This window comes from Dermacentor albipictus, chromosome 9 (genome assembly GCF_038994185.2).
Source record: "Dermacentor albipictus isolate Rhodes 1998 colony chromosome 9, USDA_Dalb.pri_finalv2, whole genome shotgun sequence".
In the NCBI taxonomy this organism is placed as follows: domain Eukaryota; kingdom Metazoa; phylum Arthropoda; class Arachnida; order Ixodida; family Ixodidae; genus Dermacentor; species Dermacentor albipictus.
In genome coordinates this window covers 71,300,812-71,325,867 of record NC_091829.1, presented here as the reverse complement: position 1 = coordinate 71,325,867, position 25,056 = coordinate 71,300,812, and the positions used below count along the sequence as shown (strand labels likewise).

Here is a 25,056-nt window from a genome sequence, read left to right as displayed (position 1 = left end):
CCAAGAAATAAGCTATGTTGCCGTGACCACATTGGCACTGCGCTTAGAAGTGGAAACGCAAATTGAAATTGATTTCTTTTTCAATATCACGCACTCCTTTATCACTGAAGGGCTTTAAAGCATCGATCCTAATATTCATTCTTTCACTAAGAACTGGCGTAAGATGTTATGACATTTTTTCGCCAAAAGAAGTCGAGGAAACAGAATGAGGACCTCTTTTGTAAACATGACGAGCTCAGTTTTAGCAGTGATATCGATTGGTGCAGCACGTTAGCATTTGATACAGTGTCCGTGCTCCAGATATTGACTGCTGCAGTACTGCAATGTATTATTCCTCCGAGGTATAGAAAAGCAGCGCTTCATGTAATATCAGTTTTTTCTATCTACATGCAAGTACGCGCACACACATAAGCCATGCACTCACTCACATACCCATTGAGTGACACACTCGAACATTTGGAGGCGGTATTGAGAACTTACACTTCAGTATACCATTGAAAACAAATAGCGTGAAAACAACCTACCTCGTACTCAAGCTCAATAGCACTCTTTCCTGTTGCTGAGCTTTTGGCTTTCAGTTTCTGGTATAGTGTCCTGAACTCCTTCACAGAGAGCTTGTGATTCTTCAAGCACAGTATCTCCACCAGAGCCATATACGCGAAAATGTACTGCTCCTACAAAGAGATAAATTTCTGCAACTTTAAATTTGGAGTACGAGCCATTTGCAACGATTCATTTCACATTGTATTGAGACACATACTGGCCAGTGTTATTGTTTATCAATCTGAACAAGTATTGAAGAGGAATTTCACCATACAACGCGATGAGTCGTCGATCGTCATGATAATGAATGGCGTGAAGGCATCCTAGCTAACGATGAAGTGTCTGAAGCATAGATAAGGCACTCAGACTTCTGTTAGAAAGTGGTGCTATGATGGGATGTGGGTGCGTTGTCTCTTGAGAAATAAAAATATTGGCTAGAAAGCCTCTCAGTAGAAAACATTGACCAGTTTCCAAGCTGTAAATGTTGGTTTCCTAGCAGTGCTAAGTATACAAGGTAGCATTTTTCTAGCGCGCAATATGGTTGTGTTGGAACATTTTTTAGGGCTAGAAATAATAGTGCAATTCGAATTTAAGCCTACAAATTGCACTTGCGTTTCGTTGACCAATTTGTTTCTGATGTTATTGGCGCACATGCTAGATTTCTTACATTAAAGTGCCACTTACGTAGTCAAAACGAAGCGTTCTGGTTTTTGAGATGATTGTAGTTTTTTACGTAGTCAAAACGAAGCGTTCTGGTTTTTGAGATGATTGTAGTTATTTTTTTTCACAACGTACTAAAACTTATTTAAGGTTTATGGTCACAAAAAATGCGGGTTGAGGAAGGGGGGATAGAGGTAGGGGGTTCTTTATAAGCTAAATACTGTTTTCTGTAAATGGTCATGATCGGTAGGTTATCAGTAGTAATCACTGTACGTAACTTTTTTTTCAGAACCATACCGCATCGCACGCTAGAAGTTCCTGGCCATCCCTGAACAGCAGGTAAGGTTGCTTTTCGTGCTTTCTCACTAGAAGCCATGTTTGCCAGCTATGTATTATCTTTACGTACGCTGGCATAAGGCTACGATGGCTCCATACCTATATATATATATATATATATATATATATATATATATATATATATATATATATATATATGTATATAATATGAAAGCAGCCGCAAGCACTCCACTGCGCAACTCTTGACAAGCATTCAGGCGCGTTTAATCACTAGCGGCTGGTGGATATACACGCTGCAGGGCATGAACGAGGTGAAGTGAAAGGGCGAATAAATATTTCTTACCAGGGACTCAACAAGGTTGACTCTGCACTGGCGCATCGCATGCAGGTGGGCCACCAAATTGACTTCACCTTCTGCTTCTGCTTGCGACAGCATGCTGTCTACCAAGATGAGCGTCCCCGTGCGGCCAATGCCATTGCTGAGGAGGTGGAGAAGAACCAGAATATTTGAGACAAACATAACTCACAATGATATTAAAAACATGCCACATCATAGATTCAGTGGCGCTTCTGACAAAAATAAGAACACATTATAATATAACTTATGCTATATCTATGTTTTAAGCATTCATTTCTTCGTAGCTTTTTACTTGTAATCATCGTTTCATGCACGTGCCACCGAAACATCACGCGCTGGTGAATTGCGAAAACATAGGTTCCATTTTTTTTTTTCATTCGCTTGGTTGCATTTTGGTTTGTGTTCATATTTCCCACGACTGTCTGCGAGCACAGTGGGGAAGCGAGATGAAAAAAGAAAGGTGTGTATTGCCTTTTAAAAAGAAGTAGGTGGGCTTGCGTTTGAATAGCAAAAAAGCCAGCGGATAAATTCAAGGGTACCGTGTCACATTAAAATTGTAGTTGGAAATGCGGAAAGGGTAAAAAGCGAGCGCATGGTTTAGTGCAGTGCAGTACGTCTACATTTTAGTAGAAGCACAATCACGCTTTCGTACTTCCTCGTGCAGAGTAATGTTGTGATAGCAGATATTTTTAGCTGAAACATAATGAATAAAACATGATCGAGGATATAACTTGATAGTATGTTGATCCCGCAAAGCGTTACTAACATTGAAGCATACGTTGCCGATAGCGCCCGCATCTTTACGTAGAACGCATCCTTAGTATTAATTCAGGAAACAGTCAGATAGTTTTTTATCTTTCGTAAGCATGCTCTGAATGCAACTCACAGTGTCATGTGCAAAATAAATATATATATATATATATATATTGTTGCGGGAAGAAAGCAGGCCCACGAGTGTAAAATAACTTATATTTACAAATGATGGATATGGCGTTCAGGCAACCGCCAGACTTCGTCTTTCTCTAGTCCAACTCAACGTCTTCCTTCACTTCACCGTAACATCACCCTCCCGGTGGGGGAGCTCCGTCCCGGTGCAAGTTAAACAGCCTCACTTATTGGGGGGACATAGGGCTTGAGCCTGGTGACGTGAACAACATCACTGGTTAAGTTGGGAGGCACGGAAGGCTGACCGAGTGGGGCGATCTCGTAGGTCACGTCGGACAGTTGGCGTAAGATCTGGTACGGACCAGAAAAACGGGACAGTAATTTTTCCGACAAGCCGACACGACGTGAAGGCGTCCAGAGAAGGACAAGGGAACCAGGTGAAAAATGGTGGTCTCGGTGCCGAAGGTCGTAGCGTCGCTTTTGAGAAGCTTGCGAGACTGTGAGGCGATGACGGGCGACATCTCGGGCCTGGGCGGCTAAGTCAATAGCCTCGCGAGCGTAAGCAGTGCTGGGTGACTGTACTGCGGAAGGTAGCAACGTGTCAAAAGGCAAGGTGGGGTCGCGGCCGTACAAAAGGAAAAATGGTGAAAATCCGGCAGTGTCGTGACGGGACGAGTTGTATGCGAAAGTGACGTATGGTAAAGCGACGTCCCAGTCGCGGTGATCGTTGGAGACGTACATGGCGAGCATTTCAGTGAGTGTGCGGTTGAGTCGCTCGGTGAGGCCGTTCGTTTGAGGGTGGTACGCGGTAGCAATCCGATGTTCTGTAGAACAGGAGCGGAGCAGATCATCAACGACCTTCGATAGAAAGTAGCGGCCGCGATCCGTCAGCAACTGGCGAGGGGCGCCGTGGTGCAGGATGACGTCTTTTAGTAAGAAGTCGGCGACATCTGTAGCGCAGCTGGTTGGCAGGGCTCGTGCGATGGCATATCTAGTGGCATAATCGGTTGCTACAGCAATCCATTTGTTTCCTTTGATGGAAATTGGAAACGGACCAAGGAGGTCGAGGCCCACACGGAAGAAGGGCTCTGTAGGTATATCAATGGGTTGAAGCAAACCAGCGGGAGGCATAGCAGGCGTCTTCCGGCGCTGACACAGGTCGCAAGAAGCGACATAACGGCGCACAGAGCGATAAATGCCAGGCCAGAAGAAGCGGCGCCGCAGGTGGTCGTAAGTACGAGTGACGCCCAGATGTCCAGCAGTAGGAGCGTCATGAAGTTGCTGGAGCACGGTGAGTCGAAGGTGCTTGGGGACGACTAGGAGGAGCTCCGGGCCGTCAGGACGAACGCTACGACGGTATAAAGTTCCATCGCGCAACGTGAACATCCGAAGGGACGGGTCATTGGGCGAGGAGCTTAGGCGGTCCATAAGTGTTCGAAGAACAGGATCCTTGCGCTGCTCGTCGCCAATGTGGAGGAAGCCGGAGAGGGACAGAATACTCATGTCCGAGTCTGCATCGGTATCGTCCGGTTGATCCACGGGATTGCGGGACAGGCAGTCAGCGTCTTTATGCAGGCGTCCTGACTTATATATAATAGAAAATGTATATTCTTGTAGGCGCAATGCCCAACGTGCAAGTCGTCCAGTTGGGTCCTTCAAAGAGGAGAGCCAGCAGAGGGCGTGATGGTCGGTGACAACGCAGAAGCTCCGACCGAAAAGGTACGGGCGAAATTTCGCGACCGCCCATACGAGCGCGAGACATTCTCTCTCAGTAATGGAGTAATTTCGCTCGGGCGTGGAAAGGCGGCGGCTAGCGTAAGCGATGACACGGTCTTGGCCCTGTTGACGCTGAGCGAGGACAGCGCCGATGCCATGACCACTCGCGTCAGTTCGTACTTCAGTGGGCGCAGAAGGATCAAAGTGGGAGAGAATCGGGGAAGTGGTAAGCCGCTCAATCAGGGTAGAGAAGGCTTTCTCCTGTAGCGGTCCCCAAGAGAAAGAGGCGTCTTTCTTAAGAAGGTCAGTGAGAGGGTGAGCGATGTCCGCAAAATTTTTCACAAATCGCCGAAAATAAGAGCATAAGCCCAGAAAACTACGGACATCGTTCGTTGAACAAGGTACAGGAAAATTTCGCACGGCGTGAACTTTCTGTGGATCAGGTTGGATTCCGGCGGCGTTGACGAGATGACCAAGCATGTTAATTTCACGGCGACCGAAATGGCACTTGGAGGAGTTTAGCTGAAGGCCAGCCCTGCGAAACACGGAGAGTATGGTTGTGAGGCGCCGCAGGTGGCTCTCAAAGTTCGGCGAAAACACAATCACATCGTCGAGGTAACACAGGCATGTAGACCACTTCAAGCCGCGCAAGAGAGAGTCCATCATGCGCTCGAATGTAGCTGGCGCATTGCATAATCCAAAGGGCATGACTTTAAATTGGTACAGACCGTCCGGTGTGACAAAGGCGGTTTTCTCGCGGTCCATCTCATCGACGCTAATCTGCCAATAGCCGGAGCGGAGGTCAATTGATGAAAAGTATTGGGATCCGTGAAGGCAGTCAAGAGCGTCATCAATGCGAGGCAAGGGATAAACATCCTTCTTTGTTATCCGGTTGAGGTGACGGTAGTCAACGCAGAAGCGCCACGAGTTATCTTTTTTCTTTACTAAGACAACCGGTGATGCCCACGGGCTACTGGAGGGTTCAATGATGTCCTTGTCCATCATCCTGTCTACTTCTTTCTGTATGATGGCCCGTTCTGTTGCCGAGACACGATATGGCCGCCTATGAATGGGGCTGGCGTCACCGGTGTTGATGCGATGCGTGACAACAGATGTCTGGCCAAGTGGACGGTCGTCCAAATCAAAGATGTCCCGATAAGATGACAGGAGGTGACGAAGAGCTGCTGTTTGCTCGGAAGGAAGGTCGGGGGCGATCATCTTAGAAACATCGTCCGCAGGCGTCGAGTACGAAGGAGTGGATGACAAAGGTCCGTTCGTACTGAGGAAGGATTCAGAGGTCAAAAAAGAAATCTGAAATTCTTCCAAAGGAGTGATATGCGCTATGGCGATACCGTGTGGCAAAACATGTGACGAGAACCCAAAATTGAGGATGGGCACGCGAGCGCAGTTTTCGCGGATCCGAATTAAGGTGCTCGGTAGGGCAATATTACGCGACAAAACCACGTCAGTAAGCGGCGACAGGACGTACTCGCCATCAGGTACGGGAGGACAGGGCGTCAGCAGGACATTTGTAGCAGCCTGTGGAGACAGCCTTGCAAATTCAGCAGCACATAAGCGGTGTGGAGCACAAGTGGTTGCGTCGGCAGGAAGCGGCAGGTCCAACTGTACAACACCTGCGGAGCAGTCAATTTGGGCAGAGTGTTTCGAAAGGAAGTCGAGGCCGAGAATTAGGTCGTGTGGGCAGTGTTCAAGGACGATAAATAGAACAACGGTATAATGGCCCCCAATGGTCACACGTGCTGTGCACATTCCAAGGACAGGTGACGTACTCCCATCGGCGACTCGCACGGTGCACGGTACGGCGGGGGTCAGAACCTTTTTGAGCCGGCGGCGGAGAGCAGCGCTCATAACTGAAAGCTGCGCTCCTGTATCAACGAGAGATCTAACAGGAACGCCATCGACTTCAATGTCCAGCAGGTTTCCACATGTAGGCAGGGTCAATAGAGGATTTGTGGGCCGGGTCGGAGTTGCAGCTTCACCTCCGGGAGCTGCACCGCCTAGTTTCCCGAAGCGAAGCGACCGGTTGCAGAAGGGGACGAAGAGCGGTGAACGAGAGGCGAACGGGACCTACGACCTTGCGGAGACGGGGATCGGCTGGATCTTGGTGGAGCACTGTCGGCGTTGATGTTCCTAGTCGGCGTATAGGGCGAGAAAGTGCGATTGTCGGGTACTTGGCTGTAGTGACTCGGAGACGACCACCGAGGAGGCGACGACCAGTGGTTGCGGCAATGACGGGCGATGTGTCCAATACCGGAACAATTAAAACAGATGGGTTTATCATCCGCTGTGCGCCATTCAGCCGGGTTGCGACGGAGTGGTGGAAAGCTTTGCGTCCGGGAGCGAGCGGTCGGAGAAATTTGGTAGGTGTTGGTATGGCGGACTGAGCAGAGAGATGGAATGCCCAAACTTGCTATTTCCTCCCGAACGACTGCTTGTATAAGGGAGATAGCGGGTACGCTTTCCCGACAGTCTGAACGAACGGGAGCCGGGGCCATGGCCTCAAGCTCACGGCGAACGATGCGCGTTATTTCTTCCGGTCCTGCGGGCTGAACGAACCGCGGCGGGTCTTCGCAAGAAGATGTCGCGGCGGTATTGGGCAACCGGTCGAAAGTTTGAGTGACGCGGCGGCCCTTCGCTTGTTCGAAGCGCCGGCACTCCTTAATAATTGCATCCACAGTGGCACAATCCTTACACATCAAGAGATTGAAGGCATCGTCTGCAATACCTTTCAATATATGGCCAATCTTGTCTGCCTCGGTCATGTTGTCATCAGCCTTGCGACAGAGGGCCAGCACATCCTGTATGTACACGACATAGGATTCTGTGGACGTCTGAGCGCGGCACGCAAGTTCTTTTTTAGCTGCCAGCTGACGACCGACAGGTCTGCCGAACAGGTCTCGCATTTTTTCTTTGCAAACATCCCAGCTCGTTAGGTCAGCTTCATGTGTGTCATACCATTGCTTCGCAGTTCCCTTCAGATAAAATATTACGTTTGCAAGCATCATTGTAGGATCCCACCTGTTGTTGTCGCACACTCGCTCGTACATCGTAAGCCAGTCCTCGACGTCGACGTTGTCCGTGCCACAAAATGTTCCCGGGTCCCGTGGGTGAGTGAGGATGACCGTGGGCACGGGCTGCCGAGGCGTTGTCGCTTGTGTCGGTTGATTTGCCATTGTGGCAGCAGGTAGATGACGTCCGCTGCGAAGTTCCGTGGTGGTACCCCGCACCTTCCACCAAAATGTTGCGGGAAGAAAGCAGGCCCACGAGTGTAAAATAACTTATATTTACAAATGATGGATATGGCGTTCAGGCAACCGCCAGACTTCGTCTTTCTCTAGTCCAACTCAACGTCTTCCTTCACTTCACCGTAACAATATATATATATATATATATATATATATATATATATATATATATATAATGTAGCTGATCATGATGCAATGGTCCAGTTCAATGCCATGAAAACTAATGGCACTCGCTTAAATAATCGGCACACCTAGTTAATTTTTGCATCCAACAATCATATTTAATCGTACGGGATTCTCTAGAAGAGGTCCACAAATTCATCTATGACCACTCGAGCTCAGGGGATTCAAGGTATTTGTGAAGTAGCTCAGGTCTGTCTGTGCTCGAGGACTTTACGGTCCACTTCTACGAGGACTGGACCACTACCACGCGGAAGAAAGCAACGTAGGTGGCGCGTAACATTCCTGAGGTACGGTTCGGGTGGCTGTGGTTCTGCATCACTGATAAGAAGACCAGTCCCCTCAGTACCCAATGTCGCATTTCCTTCTCCGTATCCCAAACCAATCACCCCTGCAACGGACTATTTTGTCTGAAACCAATTATTGTAATACTTGTTCCATTCCTAGCGTGTGTAATATAAGGCGTATGCCTTTCTTCAATAGGGAAAAGGACAACAATGAACAACAGTGCCATCAGAAAGCTATCAAGGCGGCACCTGGCCGGAAAGCTGGCAGTCAAAGGCAGGGTAGGGAATTAGCGAGATTTGAGAGTGCCACATATTAGATTACATTTAAATTTGCACTCATAATACGTTGACGCATAGTAAATTGAGGGTTAAATGCGCTTTCATGGCCTTTTGTCGAAAAAAATTAAGCATGTAGCACTCTAATGGTCCACTCTTTTTTTTTCAGTCGGCTGCGTTAGTCCATATTAGGATGACCATACGCTATAGCTGTTTTCAAACAGAGGCGCAGGCTAATGACGGTTCGAACACTCTGCTTTTACAATTTGATATTTCTACGCAACAATAACCATGCACGCAAAGTCCAACAGTGGTCTGCACAAGAGCGAAATATCAGTTTAAGTTTCGTTTATCTTAAGCTTCATTGCGTAGCGTCATTCACGGCTTTAACGCTCCTAAACACAGTAGATGAAGTTGAGCTGTGCCATTTTGTTTCTATAGCTTGTGTACGAGATGTTTTAAATGTACACACTTCAGTACACATTTTCGGTTTAACGTGGGGGCTCATTGCCGATTATTCTCATATGCGATGGCACCTATTACCTGTAGGATGCATAAATAGTAGAATATCTTGGGTGCGATTATGTAGGCAGGTTTTTTTTTCAGCGCTCTGTTGTTAACGTTGTTTGATGTGGCATGCCACAAATACACGTTATTCAACGTACCTGCAATGAACAATGATTGGATGGTCGTCGTGTGGTTGGAAATCCCATATACGCCTGAGAAAGGGCAACAAGGCATCAGGATAGAGAGGTACGCCATGATCTGTCCACGTGGTGAAGTGAAATTGAACAATAGTCCTGGGCTTGTTTTCCTGGTGAAGTTAAACATTAGGATTGGATAGAGTCAAACCGCAACTGTGTCATTTGTCTACTTAACTGTAACATACAAAAAGCCACAGCTATGCTAACTGTTCGTGGCGTTACTTGGTATACCTGCAGCCCAGCTGTTTTTCGTATTGCGATGATACGCGATGCCATGGCAGATAACGGTGAAAAGGCGTCTGTAAATTCGCATCGTTTAGACAGTGGAACAATTCTTATCGGTCGGTAGTTCAGCTAGAGATCACTTATTTAAATGCACATGTCGGGCACTCAATTTCGATTGCATGCGGATTATGAAACAAGTGTTGCATTAAAAAGCAGCACAAGTGATATACCTGTTTACACCCACAGTCTTAAAATTACGCCTAAGCACTTCACTGGTCGATTCATTATTTCAACGCAGCCCACGTAAAGAGACTGCAACCACTTTTGTGCGAATATTCTTTTTGTTATGCATTATCTTTGGCTCAGTAAATCGTCGTTTTACGTTTCTCTATGATTTATTCTTTATTTTTTGTCATTCAGTATGCATTTTTCTTTACTGTGCATAAATCTATGGCTATTTTAGTGACTCGCGGCTGTTTGGTATGCTTTATTATTAAGTTTTGCTGTTTTCGACATGTTGAAATCTTTAGTCTTTCTAATACTCCTTTTTAAAATTGTGTAATTGCCGTATGTTCAGTGCTGCTTCATAATCTACTACCTGCTCCCCTGTGCACTGAATTTGCGCTTTAGGGTCTCTAGGCCGAAATACTGAATGACATGCTTTTGCTGTTCTGTTCATTTGTTTTGGCTTTGTAATACTGAATGACATGCTTTGGCTGTTCTGTTCATTTGTTCTGAAATTGTCGCAAGGATTAAAACCTTCTGTTATGTAGTGTCTCCGGGACATTAAGGTGAAAATACATTAAAATGAAATGAAATGAATCAATAGGTATTGTTGGCACGAATATAAAGTACTGAAAAATACACAAGCTCTATAAATTCTCGCTATATGCCTCGTATTCATGGTGACAACACGTCCACAACACCATACATATAATCTATGGAAATGGTCATTTTTCCCTTAAGGCGGGATCTCACTTAAGCAAGCAATAGTAACGAAAACATGCAATAATGGCAATTATATATGGCGATTTTTCAATATTTCATGCACTAGGACTTAAGGGTGTGATATAGGATAACAATGCAAACACGATCGCGTCGTAAACACTAGCTTAACACATCAATAACTTGGTTACCAGCGCTAGTCATTGGTAAGCAAATAGAGGTTATAAACATATACGTCACCTAAGTATTTTTATCAACACGAACAAGTATGGTTGAAGCGTTAGGGTACAGTAAAAAAAAAGCTGCACAACTGTTGAGATACGTAACCACTGTGACGTAAAAAAAAATAGTTTTCTTAGCTTTTTGCTCTTTTTCTTCGAAACCTGTCCAAGTTACCTCAAAGTCTTTTAAGAGCTCGTTGCTTAGGAGACAGAAAGGAGCACTCACGAGTGAGACTTCAAATTCCCGGACAACAAAGTCGACCTGAGTGTCAGTCTTCATCAAGGTGACCACGAATTTACCGTACTTCTGTGAAGTCTCTGGCCAGTACTGTTCACACTTTGTCTGGAACAAGGATGACCGGCAAAGGATTAATAATTTGCCAAAGGTGTGACATTTGTTTTCATTTATTATCACTTGTTCACAACTCGCGAAAGCAATCGTAATATATGAGTGGGCGTTGTCGGCGAATTGGAAAGCACGAAATACAGTTAAATTACCTCCCTATTTCCGATGCTGCTGCTGAATACAATGCTGCAAGTACGCCTCGCACACAAACCGCAGTTCATGAAAACAAGGTGTATTTGCAATATCACTTGTCACAGTTTAGGTAAATGACGAAAGAACAAAAGCATGGAACCTTTGGCCCCGAGAAAAACTACGCATAAATAAGTGCCAATGCTAAGGTGTGCGATGCCTAATATAGCGCGCAAGCTGCAGCAGAAAAATTGGGAATGTTAAATCAGCGGGAAGAGTTTTTGATGAAAGCAAGGCATAAGACAAATACTGGATCCATGTCCATGTTTTCGTTCCACGCTCCTAGGTCATTCTTCATGTTCAACTATATACACAAAGCTTCCATCCTGTTCAGAAAGAGACACGTAGCCAGTGCATACACAGTACTTTTGGTGGGGTCTCGATAAACATATATCTACGTGTGATGTTTCTTTTCTTTGTCGCTTTAGATTAATGTCCAGAAACAAATGATATAGAGACAATGCTTTGACTGCAGCTCTAGTTCATTCATTATGCTATGACATGAGAAAAGCCGAATCAGTATTCTGAATATCAAGAAGGCTCGGTCGCATGATCGCAGGCGTACTTCCTTATTCGGCGCCACCTCAAGACAATTTGACTCATTGTACGATGTAAGATTCATTACTCTTGTGCAGCATTGCTTTGGAAGTTGAGACGCCGGCGTACCTTTTCTTGCTCTTTTAGGTTGGTGAGCATTATCACTTTGCAACAGCCTTCTTGCCACACCATCCTCCAAAAATCTGTGAGGGTCGTCTCCGTAGGACCTAGAAACCCGAAAAACAAAAACAAAAAGCGTTTACGTATTGCATTTGATGTCCCGAAGGGCGAGCAAATGGCGATGCCATAGTGTGGACCTTCGGAATTATATCGCGCACTTCGGGTTCTTTAGAGTGAACTGAAATTGCGATGGGAAGTCATTTTTTTTTTGGCGATCCACCACCATTGCCCTGTCGCTAGCGTGCAGAGAAAGGGAACGCGCGACATTGTATTTATCAGCAGAAAGCTGTAGCTTCTGAAGCACCGTGGGGAGCATCAGTGAACTGCTATTTGTCATTCGCAGAATCAATTGCAGGAATAAAATAAAAATATTCACAAACCATAGAAATATTCGAGCATTATTTGTTCGTCTCGATGTTGAGGACTATAAAAACAAAATCTTGCTGCATTCACCTACGCAATGATGGTGAATGCCGCAGTTAAAACCAGTCGAAGAAAACGAATATTACGAAAGTCGTAGTGCAGGTTTTCACCCTAAATATAGGTCTGGTAGCCTGGTGCAATTAGGCAAATTTGTTGTAACTACAGAACGTTTATGAAGTCATTGTATTTACAAAAGACTTTTTACTAGTTTCGGGATGTGCCACAAAGAATAATGTGTATAAGCGTACTCGACGGAGGGCGAATAAGTTGGTAAACGTGCCTGCTCTTTATTATAGAAAAGCAATGCATTATTTTTTTTTCATTTTTCCTGGCTGGTACGCAAGAAGATAACGCAGGAAGGCCATCGCTTGCTTATATTCCACACGCACGTGGATGGACGATAGCAAATAAACTTACGAAATAAAAAATTCGCAGTTTCTCCCAAAAGGCGAAGCACTGATTGCGATAGAAAATTATTATATAGGCGCACGAAGACAGTATAGTTATTTTGTCGGCCGTATAAATTTGTACACATTCGCGTTACTAACTAAATTACCACTGATATAATGTGTAAGCGTGATTCAACAAGGACGTAGAAACAGACACACAGAGACGGCGCTGTCCTTGTGTATCTGCTTCTTTCTACGTCCTTGTTAAGTCGAGCTTGCACATTCTATCATAGAATCAAACCAAAGAGCCCACCGAAGTGTTTAACTAAATTAACCAGCATGGAGTCAAGCGCGCAAAGGTAAACCTGAAAATATCTCGCTCGGTGAGAGCGGAAACTAGCTGGCAGAATTCTGGAGTCGGGAATCGCGGCAGCTGCAAGCGAGTTGACTTTCATGCATCTCTCCCTTCAACGTGAACGAAACGCCCCAAGCGCTGCGCATACGAAGCTACCGGCACTACGCGCACTCTACAAACATCGCTGATCACTTTGAAGATGAGGCCAGCGCGGCCACGCATTTTGGCCATGTCGCAGATGGCTTTCAAGACACACAAGTGCCGGCATGGCGTCCCTACGGCGTCCGTCAAAGGCGTGTACTATAGGCGTCCGCGATTCGCATGGACAACGCCGTAGTAGACTCCGCGGTCGTCTCCACTACGTACGCAGTGGCGGGCGAGGAGGACATCGAGGTACCGAGTGGCCGCCGGAGAGCAACGCCCCACCTCCCTCGCCTCACCCTCTTTCTCGCGCACGACAGGAGAGGGCACACATCTGGGCCGCGTTCCTCCATCGCGCGCGCGAGATTTAACCGCGTTCGCCGGCTCACCCTCACATGCTGCCAATCATACGAAACCTCACGGCGACGGCGACGGCGGAAATGCGCCTGGAGTGCCCATATAATTGACAACAATAAATGTTTCCTAAGAGCTTTCTCGGTTACGATAGTTCGGTTTTTAGGAATACAGAAGGGAGCTATTTCAAGTGGAGACATCATAATGAAGGGCGCTTACCTTGCGTCGCAATATATTTGCGGGGGCACCTGTAACCCTGCAGACGAAAACAAAAATTTATTCATAGAGGTCTCGCGTGTCGCTTTCCCCAAGTTTTAGCTAGGCTGTCAATGAAGAAAAAAATGAAAACGACCAAATATTTCAACGTTGAATGGCTACAAATCTGATTTCAGTACGAATGACGACCGCTTCGTGTGTTGTTTCGATATTTCTCGTCGATAAAGCAACAGGTGATACAATATGCACACAAATATGGCATAAAGTAACGTATTTCGCACAAGCGTAAATTCTCAGATGCTAAAGGACAAGTGGGATAAAGACATTCAGGAAAATTTGAAATGAGGCGTCGTAATAAATTTTACGCACTACAGCAATGTTCAATATACACGGTATCCCAGCTAACGTGAGCCATGCTCTTAAAAATGAAGCAAAGAATATACGAGGACGCAGCCAATGGTGTTCTGTCAGCAGGCGTGAACCACGCCAGGAGGATGTCTTTTTTTTCATAATTGAAGTATCGATAATTAGATTACATATATTACCTACCTTTTTAATTAATCAACTAAGGGCGCGCGAATTTCAAGAGAACTATAATAATTTTGCTTAAAGATGGCCGATTCAGTTCTTTTCAGTATGCTATGTCTCACGCAATTATCTTTTTTTTTCCGGAGTTGCAAAGAAAACGCGCGAAATGCGAAAATTGCTGCATGATTATACGTCCGCCCGCCGCGACACCAGCGGACCCAGGCGTTACTCGAAAGAATTAACTCGGCTCAACGACATTGTCGTCCTCCGCAATATCACAGCGCACTTCATTGCCTTCGAGCATCACGCGGGACAGGTGCGGTGGCCGACGCCAGTAATGATGCCTTGCAATTTTCAGGGCACCACCGAGCCGGGCACTGAGCAGAGTCAATTCTACCGAGTAATCACTGGGACCGCCATAGTGTCGCGGTGCACCGACGCGTAATCAAGCGGCTATGTTGATACTTCGCGCGTTTGCTTTATAACCCGGGAAAAATAGTTACGAGAGACATAGTGTATTGAAAACAGTTGAATCGGACGGTTTAAAGCACAATTACTTTTCTATGAGAAAACTTGCCTCCTCAATTCAGTAACTAAAAAGTTTGTTACTTAAGCTCGTCCAACTATGGGCAGTTTAATTTATGAAAAAAAATTGTCCTGGTGCGGTAACTCACTGGTGACAGAATACCATTGGCTGCGTCCGGTTATATTCGATGTTTAATTTTTAAAAGCGTGGCTAACGTTAGCTGGGACGCACTATATAGAACGCTGGTCCATTTCATTAAGTAGTAGAATAATAGAATGAAGAACTGTTCTTTTTCGTGCAGTACTGGAAAGATTACTTATGGTTCTATTGATCGAATATTTGTTGTATAGATGCGATTGATCCTTGGGACATAGCACAACTCCAGCGAGAACGGGCATTCTTACCGGTACATAACTTGCGTTGATGTAATCCGCATTTTCAAAATCTGGCAATGGGGCCAGTTTCACTCTCGAGTGGTCATCTGGAACATCGGAGGAATGACATTACTCTTAAGAATGTATTCTTTTAAAACCAACAAAGTATTCAAACGTATGAATATTTGACAACAACTATCTATCGAAAGCACCTGAGAAATGATGCTTCAGACTACCTTGCATTGCACAGAGTTTCCGCCGCTTATACGTGGGCAAAAGAAGCGACCGACAGGTTAGTCTTTATGGTGTCTATAGGTCGGCAAGATAAGCGTAACGCACTCAAAAGTCACGCATAAAATATAAAAAATTTTTTGCTGAAGGCTCACTCGAACTCGACTCATCACTCGACTCACCAGAATACTAATTAGTCGAGCTGATTTGGACTAAGATTCGCTTACATTCTACATAGCTGAGATCACTCGGACTCACACTCTTAAGGCTTACGTGAGCTCCCTCCAACTTATATTCTCGGTGTGACTCAGCGAGTCTTGGTGAGTGGACTCGTGATTGAGTTTGAGGACGTATGATTGCATCACGTGATGCGTGGTGCCAGGTCTTCGCCCTTTCTGTCACCTCGCCTGGCTCGTCTGCATTACAAATCACGTGTACGTGAAGCTACTAATCAATCGCTGCTTGACGGGCAAGTTGACGAACTTGAGGAAGGAAGGAGAAGATTCTACGCGCTTCGGCAAAAGCTTGGAATTTGATGTGGCAACGTATCACGGGGTTTAACGAAACTTGTTGCTGGGCTAGTTGGTTCATGACTTAAAAACAAAAGTTACTGCGCTAAGCAGACGAGGACCAAGCGAGGATAAAACGACATATACGCTCGCCCTTGCTTTCGTATCATGGGGCCACGTGGTATACAATCAGTAAATGGTTGTTGATTTCTTAGATAGTGTGGCGGACACAGGTGACCTCCTTTTTATATTTTTCTCAGTTTCTTGCTTAGTTGGCAATGACGCGCTACATGACTTGCACAAACATACAGGACCTACGGCAATAACTAGCTATGACCTGTCAAGGCATGTAAACTTTTTGCACGATCAACCATTTCGGAAGCTCATATATCATGCACAAGGAAGCTCCGTGAACCAGTGTGTGTGTGTGAAAACTTTTATTGTACTGAGGTCCGGAGGCTCGACTTCTCAAGCCAAGGCGGGCCGCTCCCACGTTGGCACTGTCAGGCCAAGCCTTTCAGCGACATCATGGGCCCTCTGGACTGCCCTAAGTTGGTCCTGAAACAATGGGCTTTGAATCCTTTTCTCCCACTATGTCCATTCTTCAACGAGGTTGGGGAGAGTCGCGGGACACCCCGCCAGCATATGTCTGATTCCAATGATGCCATTACAATCATTGCATTTCATCTTATTCTCCCTCTCTGGATATATTTTATTAATGGTGTACGGTGTGGGATATGTACCCGTTTGCAATAAGCGCAGTGAGACTGTCTGAGTCCAGTTCAGTTTTAAATGTGGCAATGGGAATTGTCTGCGTCCTAAATAGTAATGTTTGGTAACATCACTTTATGTTAATAAATGATCTCTAGATTCCCTGGCTTGATGGTGAACGGCTCGGTTGTGACTGTCACGGTTAGCAAGTCCTCGTGCCAGGTCATGAGCAACCTCATTGAGGTTTACCCGAGTCTCGTCCACTTTCCCCATATGCGCAGGAAACCATCGGATTTCAGTTGTCATAATCACAATGTTTTAGAAAGTTTAGCTGCAACTCCAGCTGCGTAGCCTCTATCAAAACACCTTACAGCGGATTTCGAATCGCTGTAAATCACGGCCCACTTATTACTCCTGATGGCTAGAGCAATTGCCGCTTGTTCCGCCACCGTGGGGTCCTTGGTAAAATAGTGAGAGCGTCTTGCACCTTCCCTTGATAATCTGATACAATGGCCGTATAGGCTTCTTCACCTTTCACCCAGGCAGCGTCAACTATATCTGCCAGTTGGTTCTGCTGCTCTATTTCCTTCAAGAGTGCTTTAGCTCTTGCCTTTCTCCTTTCGACATTATATTCTGGATGCATGTTTCTGGGGAGAGGGTTGGTTCTGATCTTGCTTCTAACTTCAGTCATTAATTCTACTTCAGCCTCTATTGGGCTCCTTGATGTATTCAGTTCTGCACATATTGCCTGTAATATGTTCCTGCCAGCTCGTGACTTTGTCAATCTTTCGTGTTGCGCTAGCTGTTGGGCCTCCACAATTTCTTCCATTGTATTGTGCACCCCTAGACTCATGAGTTTGTCGGTTGCAGCGTTACTGGGTATCCCTAGGGCTGCTTTAACGAGCTTCCTGAGCATCACGTTAAGTTTGTTAAGTTCTGCCTGCTTCCATTTGAATAATCCAACCACATAAGTGAAGTGACAGAGAGCAAAGGCATGTATTATCCTCAAAGCACTGTCTTCTCCTAGGCCTCTGTGTCTATTGGTAATTCTCCTTAGTAACCTAATGACTTCATCTGTTTTATTCGAGATATGTTGTATTGTTCTATAGTTAGTATTGTTTCCGTCTATGTGATACCCAAGAACCTTGATTTTTTCAACTAGCCTGATTGCGGATCCTTCATGAATGTATAAGCACACTCTTGGCTCATCTTCCGGAATGTAACCTTTTGGTTTACGACCTTTTCTGCAATGTTTAATGACTAAGAGTTCTGATTTGGCTGCCGAGCATTTCAACCCCATGGTTTTCACTGTGTTCTCTACAACGTATAAACTTTCCTGTAATCTGGTTTCTGTCTGTCCTATATTGCCCTTGGCACTCCATATGGTTATGTCGTCGGCATATATCACATTATGTATACCCTCAATTTTCTCCAGATTTCTTGCAACCTTGGACATTGCTAAATTCAATAGCATGGGTGAGAGCACAGCCCCTTGTGGAGTGCGCCTATTTCCCAAATTCTTAGCTTCTGATTTAAGCTCACCCAGCATGAGTTGTGCAGTTCTATTTTTAAGAAAGTCCTTAATCATGTTAAAAAGTATCTTACCCAAACCCATCTCCGAGAGAAAGTCAAGTATTGCCTTATGCTTTATACGATCAAAAGCTTTTTCCACATCCAATCCCAAAAGAGGTTTCGTATGCGCTGGGCTGGCCTGTATAAGTTGATGTTTGATCAGCAGCATAGCATCCTGAGTTGACAGCCCTGGACGAAAGCCGATCAAGTTGTATAAGAGAATCTCGTTCTGCTGAACGTATTTAGTGAGTCGATTTAGGATGACATGTTCCATAGCTTTGCCTAGACATGACGTTAAGGAAATAGGACAGAGGTTGTCCAGAGTGAGTTGTTTTCCTGGCTTTGGTATGAGGATAGTATTGGCCACCCTCCATTCCTCTGAGTATACCCCTTTTTTCCAACACTCATTGAAATGTTCAGTTAGATAAGAAATTGATTCATCATCCAGATTTCTTAATATCTTAATATCTTGTTAGTTATTCCGTCCGGTCCAGCCGCCGATCTACTATTAAGACTGTGAAGAGCCGCCCTCACTTCACTCTCAGTGAAGTCCCGGTCAAGTTCTTCACATATGCCTCCCGTATAATCGTGGCTCTCGCCTCCTTCGTTGGGTTGTTTAAGTGGGACATATTTGGCTGCGAGACTATCCATGATATCCCTCTCTGTTTTATCTTGGCTTTACTGATGAACCAACTTAGCTATAGCTGTTCTCTTGCTTGTCCTTGTTTCATTCTCGTTGAGCAGGTGCTTGAGGAAATTCCAGCTACCTCCATGTTTGAGTCTACCATCAGCCGAATTACAGATCCTATCCCACTGTTGCTTCACGAGGGTCTTCGAATGATCATCAATTTCTCTGTTTAATTGCGCTATTTTTTTCCTTAGCCTTCTGTTAGGTCTCTGCGTTTTCCATCTCTGTAATATAGCCTGTTTGGCCTCAACCAGATGCGCCAGCCTGCTGTCCATAGCTTCAATGTTTTCCTCTGTCCTGATTTCTTTAGTGGCCTCCTTGATGTCCTCTCTGAGATCGATGACCCATGTCTGAATGGGCTCCTGCTCGGCATCTGGAGGCCCCACTTTCCCTCTGTTCGCCCTAATTTTTCTGAAGTGATCCCAATCAGTGAATTTGAAGATTCTTGTTTCCTGTCTCGGTATGCGTATGGTTATGTGTATGATGTAATGATCGCTTCCGAGATCCAAGTTTGAATTTTCCCAATTGGCTCCTCTTGAATTGTTCACAAAAGTAAGATCTGGCGTGGAGTCCCTGCTCGTGGAAGTGCCACAACGGGTGGGATACGCAGGATCAGTAATCAAGCATAACCCCAGATCCATGGCAAGACTCCATAGCTCCTCTCCCTTCTTTTTGTTCCAAGCGTATCCCCATGTGTGATAGGGAGCATTAAATAATGCTCCAATAACGAGAGGGGAGTTTTTGGCAACCTAAAGCACCTTGTTGAAGAGTGCTCTAAACCTTTGTCTGATGTCGTTAGGACTGCTGTAAATATTCAAGCAGAAAATGCTTTGCGTCTTACCTCTGTTCCTTTTAAGTATAATCTCAACTAGAATAAATTCAAACCTGGAATGTCTAAGGTGAGTCTCATGCTCAATGTGCGGCAACTTTTTGTCAATGAGGGTCGCCAACCCCCTCCCCATTTTTTTGTCTCTACATATAACTTTGTGCCCAGTGAGCATAATTTCGTCCGCTAAGGTTTTATGCAGCATAATTGCCTTTGGCCTGGCCTCAGATGACCTGATCACCTGTTGCGGTGCTGTTTTTTTGTGCTGGAACCCACGACAATTCCATTGCCACACGTTAAATCCATGATTACTGTCCATTGTTATTATGTAAGGCTGCCTTTCTATTACCTGCTATTTTCCTCTATGTGATGGCCCCCGACAATCCAGGAATGGACTTTATACTATCCGCCTCCGATGGCAGATACTCATCGTCATCATCCCCTCGCACCTCCATTTTCCTAAGTCTTTTCTCTCCCGTTAGCCTCCATTTCCACAATTTGTCCACTTTAAAGTTGGTCGTTTCCACTGTCTCTCTTATCGCTTTAATTGCCTCTTCTATTTCACTCAGGGCTGAGCAGACTTAATCACCCTCGGAACTCACCACTCTATTTGAATAGCGAACGATTCGAACGATGCACCGCTCTACTTGGATAGCGAACGATGCCTGGATCTGGTGCGACTCCTGGAGCGCGAGTGCTCCCTGTCCTCGGGGCGATGGTTGGGCGCCAGCTGATGCGCCTCCGACTGCGCTCTTGTTGACGACCGAGTCCTGTTGCGCTCTCTTCGACGGAGTCGTACGACGTAAGGGACTTGACATCTTTTCTTACAAAACTTGTCGCCGGTAGGGTGATCGCCATCACAAAATTTACACCTAGGTACACACACATGTTCATCTCCTGGGTTGAGAGTTCCACAACACCTGCACTGAACATAGTCAGGTGTTGGACACACATCAGAGCGGTGCCCGACCCTTCCGCAGGTGAAGCAGACGTCGAATTGCTTCCTGTAAAGGTATAAACTCACTAGTGTGGATCCATACCTGACAAAATTGGGCACTTTGAGTCCATCGAAAAGTACTATGACCGATTCCGACGTCTTGATGTGCTTAGCAGCCAGCGCAGGCGGGTTCAAGTCATGCACGATATTTCTTGTTATCATAGCTTGGGAGTCTCTGATGTCCACTCTTCGGATGACGCCTTTGCATGTGGCATGTGGTGCCGCTTCGTATGCATTTACCTCGTATTCCGCTTCCATCATCTTGAAAGACTTGATTCTGACCTACTTCGCAGCATGTTCGGGCTTAGGTGTGCTGACTACGATGATATTTTGAGTGAAGTTTGGGCAGACAACATCTTCACGGGCCTCGTCTTCCGTTAGGCCGGACGCCTCATGCAGAACCAATCGTGGTGGTGCTCACCTTGTTCAAATTGAGCCCTCCTCGAGGCCGTATAATGATCTTTCTGTGCTCCTCAGGCAGTTGAGGCATTCTCGAAGCTCTGATAACCCGATTCTTAATCATTCCACCGACGGCGGTTTTCTTGACACCATGCTCTCGCTGACAGCGTGGCAATGTGCTCTCCTCATCCACAGCCTTTGTGCTAGCTCGTGATTTTCGGCCAGCCACGACTTGCCAGCCGAAGTCGTCTTGAGCATTGTTTCTTTCATTTCCAGAAAAATCTTCATCTTCCATGCTTGTATCCGCCATGCCTGCGGGCAGGTGGGCTTACTAGGCCCAACAAAGGCCCTACTCCTCACTAAGCTTAGCTCCGCTAAGCTCAAGTCGGCGTTTAGGAGCAAAAAAGGTTCTGTAAAATTGTGAAAATAGGAGTCCCACCTCGAATCTTGGTGTCAGTCCATTTGCCGTGGCTTCGTGGATCCAGTGGTATCCTTCTTTTCGTTGTACTCTCAAAATTGGGGAGCGGAGCGTGGAAAAAAAACGGAGCCGATGCTTCCACGTCTGCACTGGTCGGCGCTTCTTCTTCCTCCGTGAACCAGTGCATACATCGTACTTTACTCATGTTGCCTTTAAAGTGACCAGTGGCCGATTACACTATTGCGCGACTGTTGAACAACTTGGAGAATTCTTGCGTGATTAGCAGCAATGTGCATGAGCTAAATACAAAGTACCTTCATAATGATTTATATCAAGGCACATACTGCAAGCAGCAAACTGAAGTCGAGCTTTGGTGCCGTTATGGTCGTTTAGCAAAAACTACTTCTCTCACCGCGTTATGGCGCATAATGGACTCTTATATAAAACAAGAAACACACACACTCGTGCGCCTTTAAGCCTGGCGTCGAATAATGCCGTACGAATATATCCACAGAGAAAAACGTATGTTCTCACATATCATGTAAAATTACTGCATATAGATCTTACTGGGTACAAGTTTCTTTTTAATATAACGCCTTTGAGGATCCCGGTCCCCCGAGTCGCCGGATAACGCCCAGTCGTGAGCCAACGTAGCTTATGAAAAAAATTGCTGCTCATAGCAATTTTTTACGTGTATGTTGACCGCCTTCTGTGAGCACCAGCTGTTGCGACAGATGTTGCTGTCGTTACTGGGCTAGTTGATTCATACCTGTCATAGTGCACTAAGACCAGAAGCTGTACAGGACACCTTTTCGTGTCTCTTTGTTACTGCATATCGTTTCGCATGCTATTGTAACATGACATGTTGCGACAGATCTGCGCCTTCTCTCACCTGGAGGATGTAAGAAACATGGCAAAAAGAAAGCACCATCAAGTCCATCAAGCACCATCAAGTCCATCAATGTTCATAATGCAAGCCATCAACACAATTTGCTAACACCGTCTGTGCGAGGTTGTATTCGCCAGCAGGTCGCCTTACCGGAACTTTCAACGTTTTCAGAAGGCACTGACGTCCGTTTGCACATTTCTGATATTTGTTTCATTGCGAATGGAAGTACGAAGGCGAATCAGAAAGACTTTGCTTCGATATTTTTAGGCAAATTACGGCTTTAAATGCGAAGTCAACATATGCACTCCCTGCGGTTGACCTTTCTTGGACCGGCCAGGCCTTACCTGCCGGTAGCTGCGCAGCACCGCGCTGCTGTCAGTTGAAGATGGTGGTTGTGCTTAACACATGCACGGCGTACGAGCAACCAAGTCTAACTCGTTTTCAATGGAGCACGGCAGGAACGTCCATCAAAATCCGCAGGTAAATGCAGCCCACGTATGGGAAAAGGTGTCTCGCTTTGAGAAGTGTGAGGTGGTGGTGGTATGAGTTCGCAAAAAAGTCCGTGCAGACTTGCATGAGAGTGCGCGTTCGGGTACGCCGTGCGCCTCGCGAATTCTGCCACAGGGGCATCCCAGATTTAATGCTGCGATGGTACAAATGTCTGAATCGTTGTGGGGGCTACGTAAAAAAAATTGTGTAAGGTACGTAGACTAGTACGTATATTTGTAGTTGCCCGCAAGTACCTTATTTTGGCTAATAAAAAAGGGGAGCAACGAATTTCTGATTTACCATCGTACCTATGGATCTTTTGTTCAACGACGTTGACTTTAACGACAGACATTTTCGCCAATGGCGGCAGTGCGTGGAGAAAAAGCTTCTCGTCCTTAAGCGAAAGTGGAATATAAATATTGAATATAATTCCTGCCTTACACGGGAGAATATTTCCGTAGCGATTCTTGGATTTGTTTTCAGCCATTTTCGCGACATCCCACGGATGAAGCTGTCCCTTCGGCGTGGTCTGTAACAAAAGAAATGTGGCCAATTAGAATATTTCGCATCAGAGAAATATATGTTGGCACACTGTACCAAGAAATTCGGACAAATAAAATCAAAAGTGAGTCTCGTGCATAACTTTTAAAGGCAACACGCGTCTGTAGCATCACGGAGCGAGTTAAATTGGGTAAGCTCTAAAGCTATTTCAATGACAGCAGTAATTTACGCCCTTAACCAAAGCACTAACGTGCATCAGGGCACGTTTTTCATGTTTATTTACCTAGCACAAAGCGTAGTAATAAAGTAGAACTTCAGAGGCTCCATCACAGTGCACTGGAGCGCTAGCTCGCATGCCAGTAAGCAGAAAATGCACGGCAGCATCCTCACCATGTACTCTTCTTTGAGCGCGCCATTTCCTTGACCTTGGATGACGTGCTCCTGGAGCCTCTTCACGGGCACCGGCTTCGACGGAAGCCCCCCGTTCGCCACGACTGTCATGTTCACCGAGTCGCTGCTCTCCATGTTCAGCGTCATGCGCGACTCCGACATGCTGTTCTCGTCCACTGAAACAGACGGGAATGCGTGAGTGTCCAATGCGCAAGCAACGCCTCAGAAGCGTCGATTCTTGTAACGTTCGAGCAGCGTTAGCTTCAGTGTGTTGCCTGGTTCTTAAGTTATCACTGACACGAAGCGCTCAGGCGGCGATGAAGAACCAAGCGACGCCAAGTTAGCCAATATTTGAAATCGGTCTGCACAAGCAAACTGAAACTTTTCTTCTTCCCCTTGTGCAAGAGGGAAAATTCGAGGCTTTTTTTCTCGCTAACGTCCAATTACCGTTATCCTTACGTTCGTTGCATTGTACTTGACTCTTTGTGTGCGTAGGTTGGTTTTTTGTTGTCATGCTATACGCTCTTCCTCCGCGCAGGAAGATGCCATCCATTCTTTTCGTGCTTACTTCTGGAAACCATGAGGTGAATTGATCGGGATTTGATACTCTAGTAATCTGTTCATTGCAAACCAGGGTAGATAAAAAGGTAAAAGTAGGGCGATTTACTGCATGGAATGAAGAAACAAAAAATACGGGAGAGGTATATCGACATAAAGGAGTGCATCGTTTTCCGATTTCAATTAGAGAAATACAGGTGCACATCAAAAACTACTGAATGCAAATAATAATATTTTGCATTAGCGACCTTAGCGGAACTTTAAAAATCGGGATGAGTGATCCTATATCTCAATACACAGGAGCAAGGTATAGCTGCGCACACGTCACTGTTACGTTGCCAAACCAAGTGCATTGGTGGGCTGAAGCTTTTCGTAAATGGCATCATAAAAGAGTACCCCTCGACGTTTTCCCGAAATGCTCCGTTTTCCTTCATGTTGCTAAGGGTTAATACGAAAGTAAAAATTCGGCGGATTCCATACATATGTTCGAATCGGTGCTAAGAGAAGCAGTTATAAAGTTTACGCAAATGGTAAAGCAAACGTTATGCTAGCCTAACGCTAAACGCACTAATGATTGTGCGAAATCACGCAAGAGCGATGTAATTGTCGTTTGCCTGCAACGCTATGCATGCAAATGCAATGCAATGCTTATACCAACGTTACCCCGTTGCGCGAATGTAACACAATGGCGCAAATGTCGACGTTGCCTACAACAAGTCGTGGCTCCTTGCGACTTGCGAATAACGCAACTGTGGGA

The 25,056-nt window shown here is 45.7% G+C and overlaps 1 protein-coding gene across 3 annotated transcripts in view; it reads right to left on the bottom strand.

Annotated features, from left to right (window-relative positions):
- The window catches only part of LOC135908554 (receptor-type tyrosine-protein phosphatase T-like), a 143,875-nt gene that overhangs the window by 11,246 nt on the left and 107,573 nt on the right, over nucleotides 1-25,056 (bottom strand). For all 3 annotated transcript variants that reach the window (XM_065440335.2, XM_065440338.2, XM_065440336.2), the window contains 9 exons: nucleotides 23,742-23,917; nucleotides 23,292-23,379; nucleotides 15,152-15,228; nucleotides 13,697-13,733; nucleotides 11,765-11,862; nucleotides 10,790-10,906; nucleotides 9,134-9,282; nucleotides 1,844-1,979; nucleotides 525-674 (listed from right to left, as the gene is read on the bottom strand). In XM_065440335.2, the coding sequence (XP_065296407.1) occupies nucleotides 525-674; nucleotides 1,844-1,979; nucleotides 9,134-9,282; nucleotides 10,790-10,906; nucleotides 11,765-11,862; nucleotides 13,697-13,733; nucleotides 15,152-15,228; nucleotides 23,292-23,379; nucleotides 23,742-23,917 (1,028 nt within the window). The remainder of the gene's footprint in view (nucleotides 1-524; nucleotides 675-1,843; nucleotides 1,980-9,133; nucleotides 9,283-10,789; nucleotides 10,907-11,764; nucleotides 11,863-13,696; nucleotides 13,734-15,151; nucleotides 15,229-23,291; nucleotides 23,380-23,741; nucleotides 23,918-25,056) is intronic.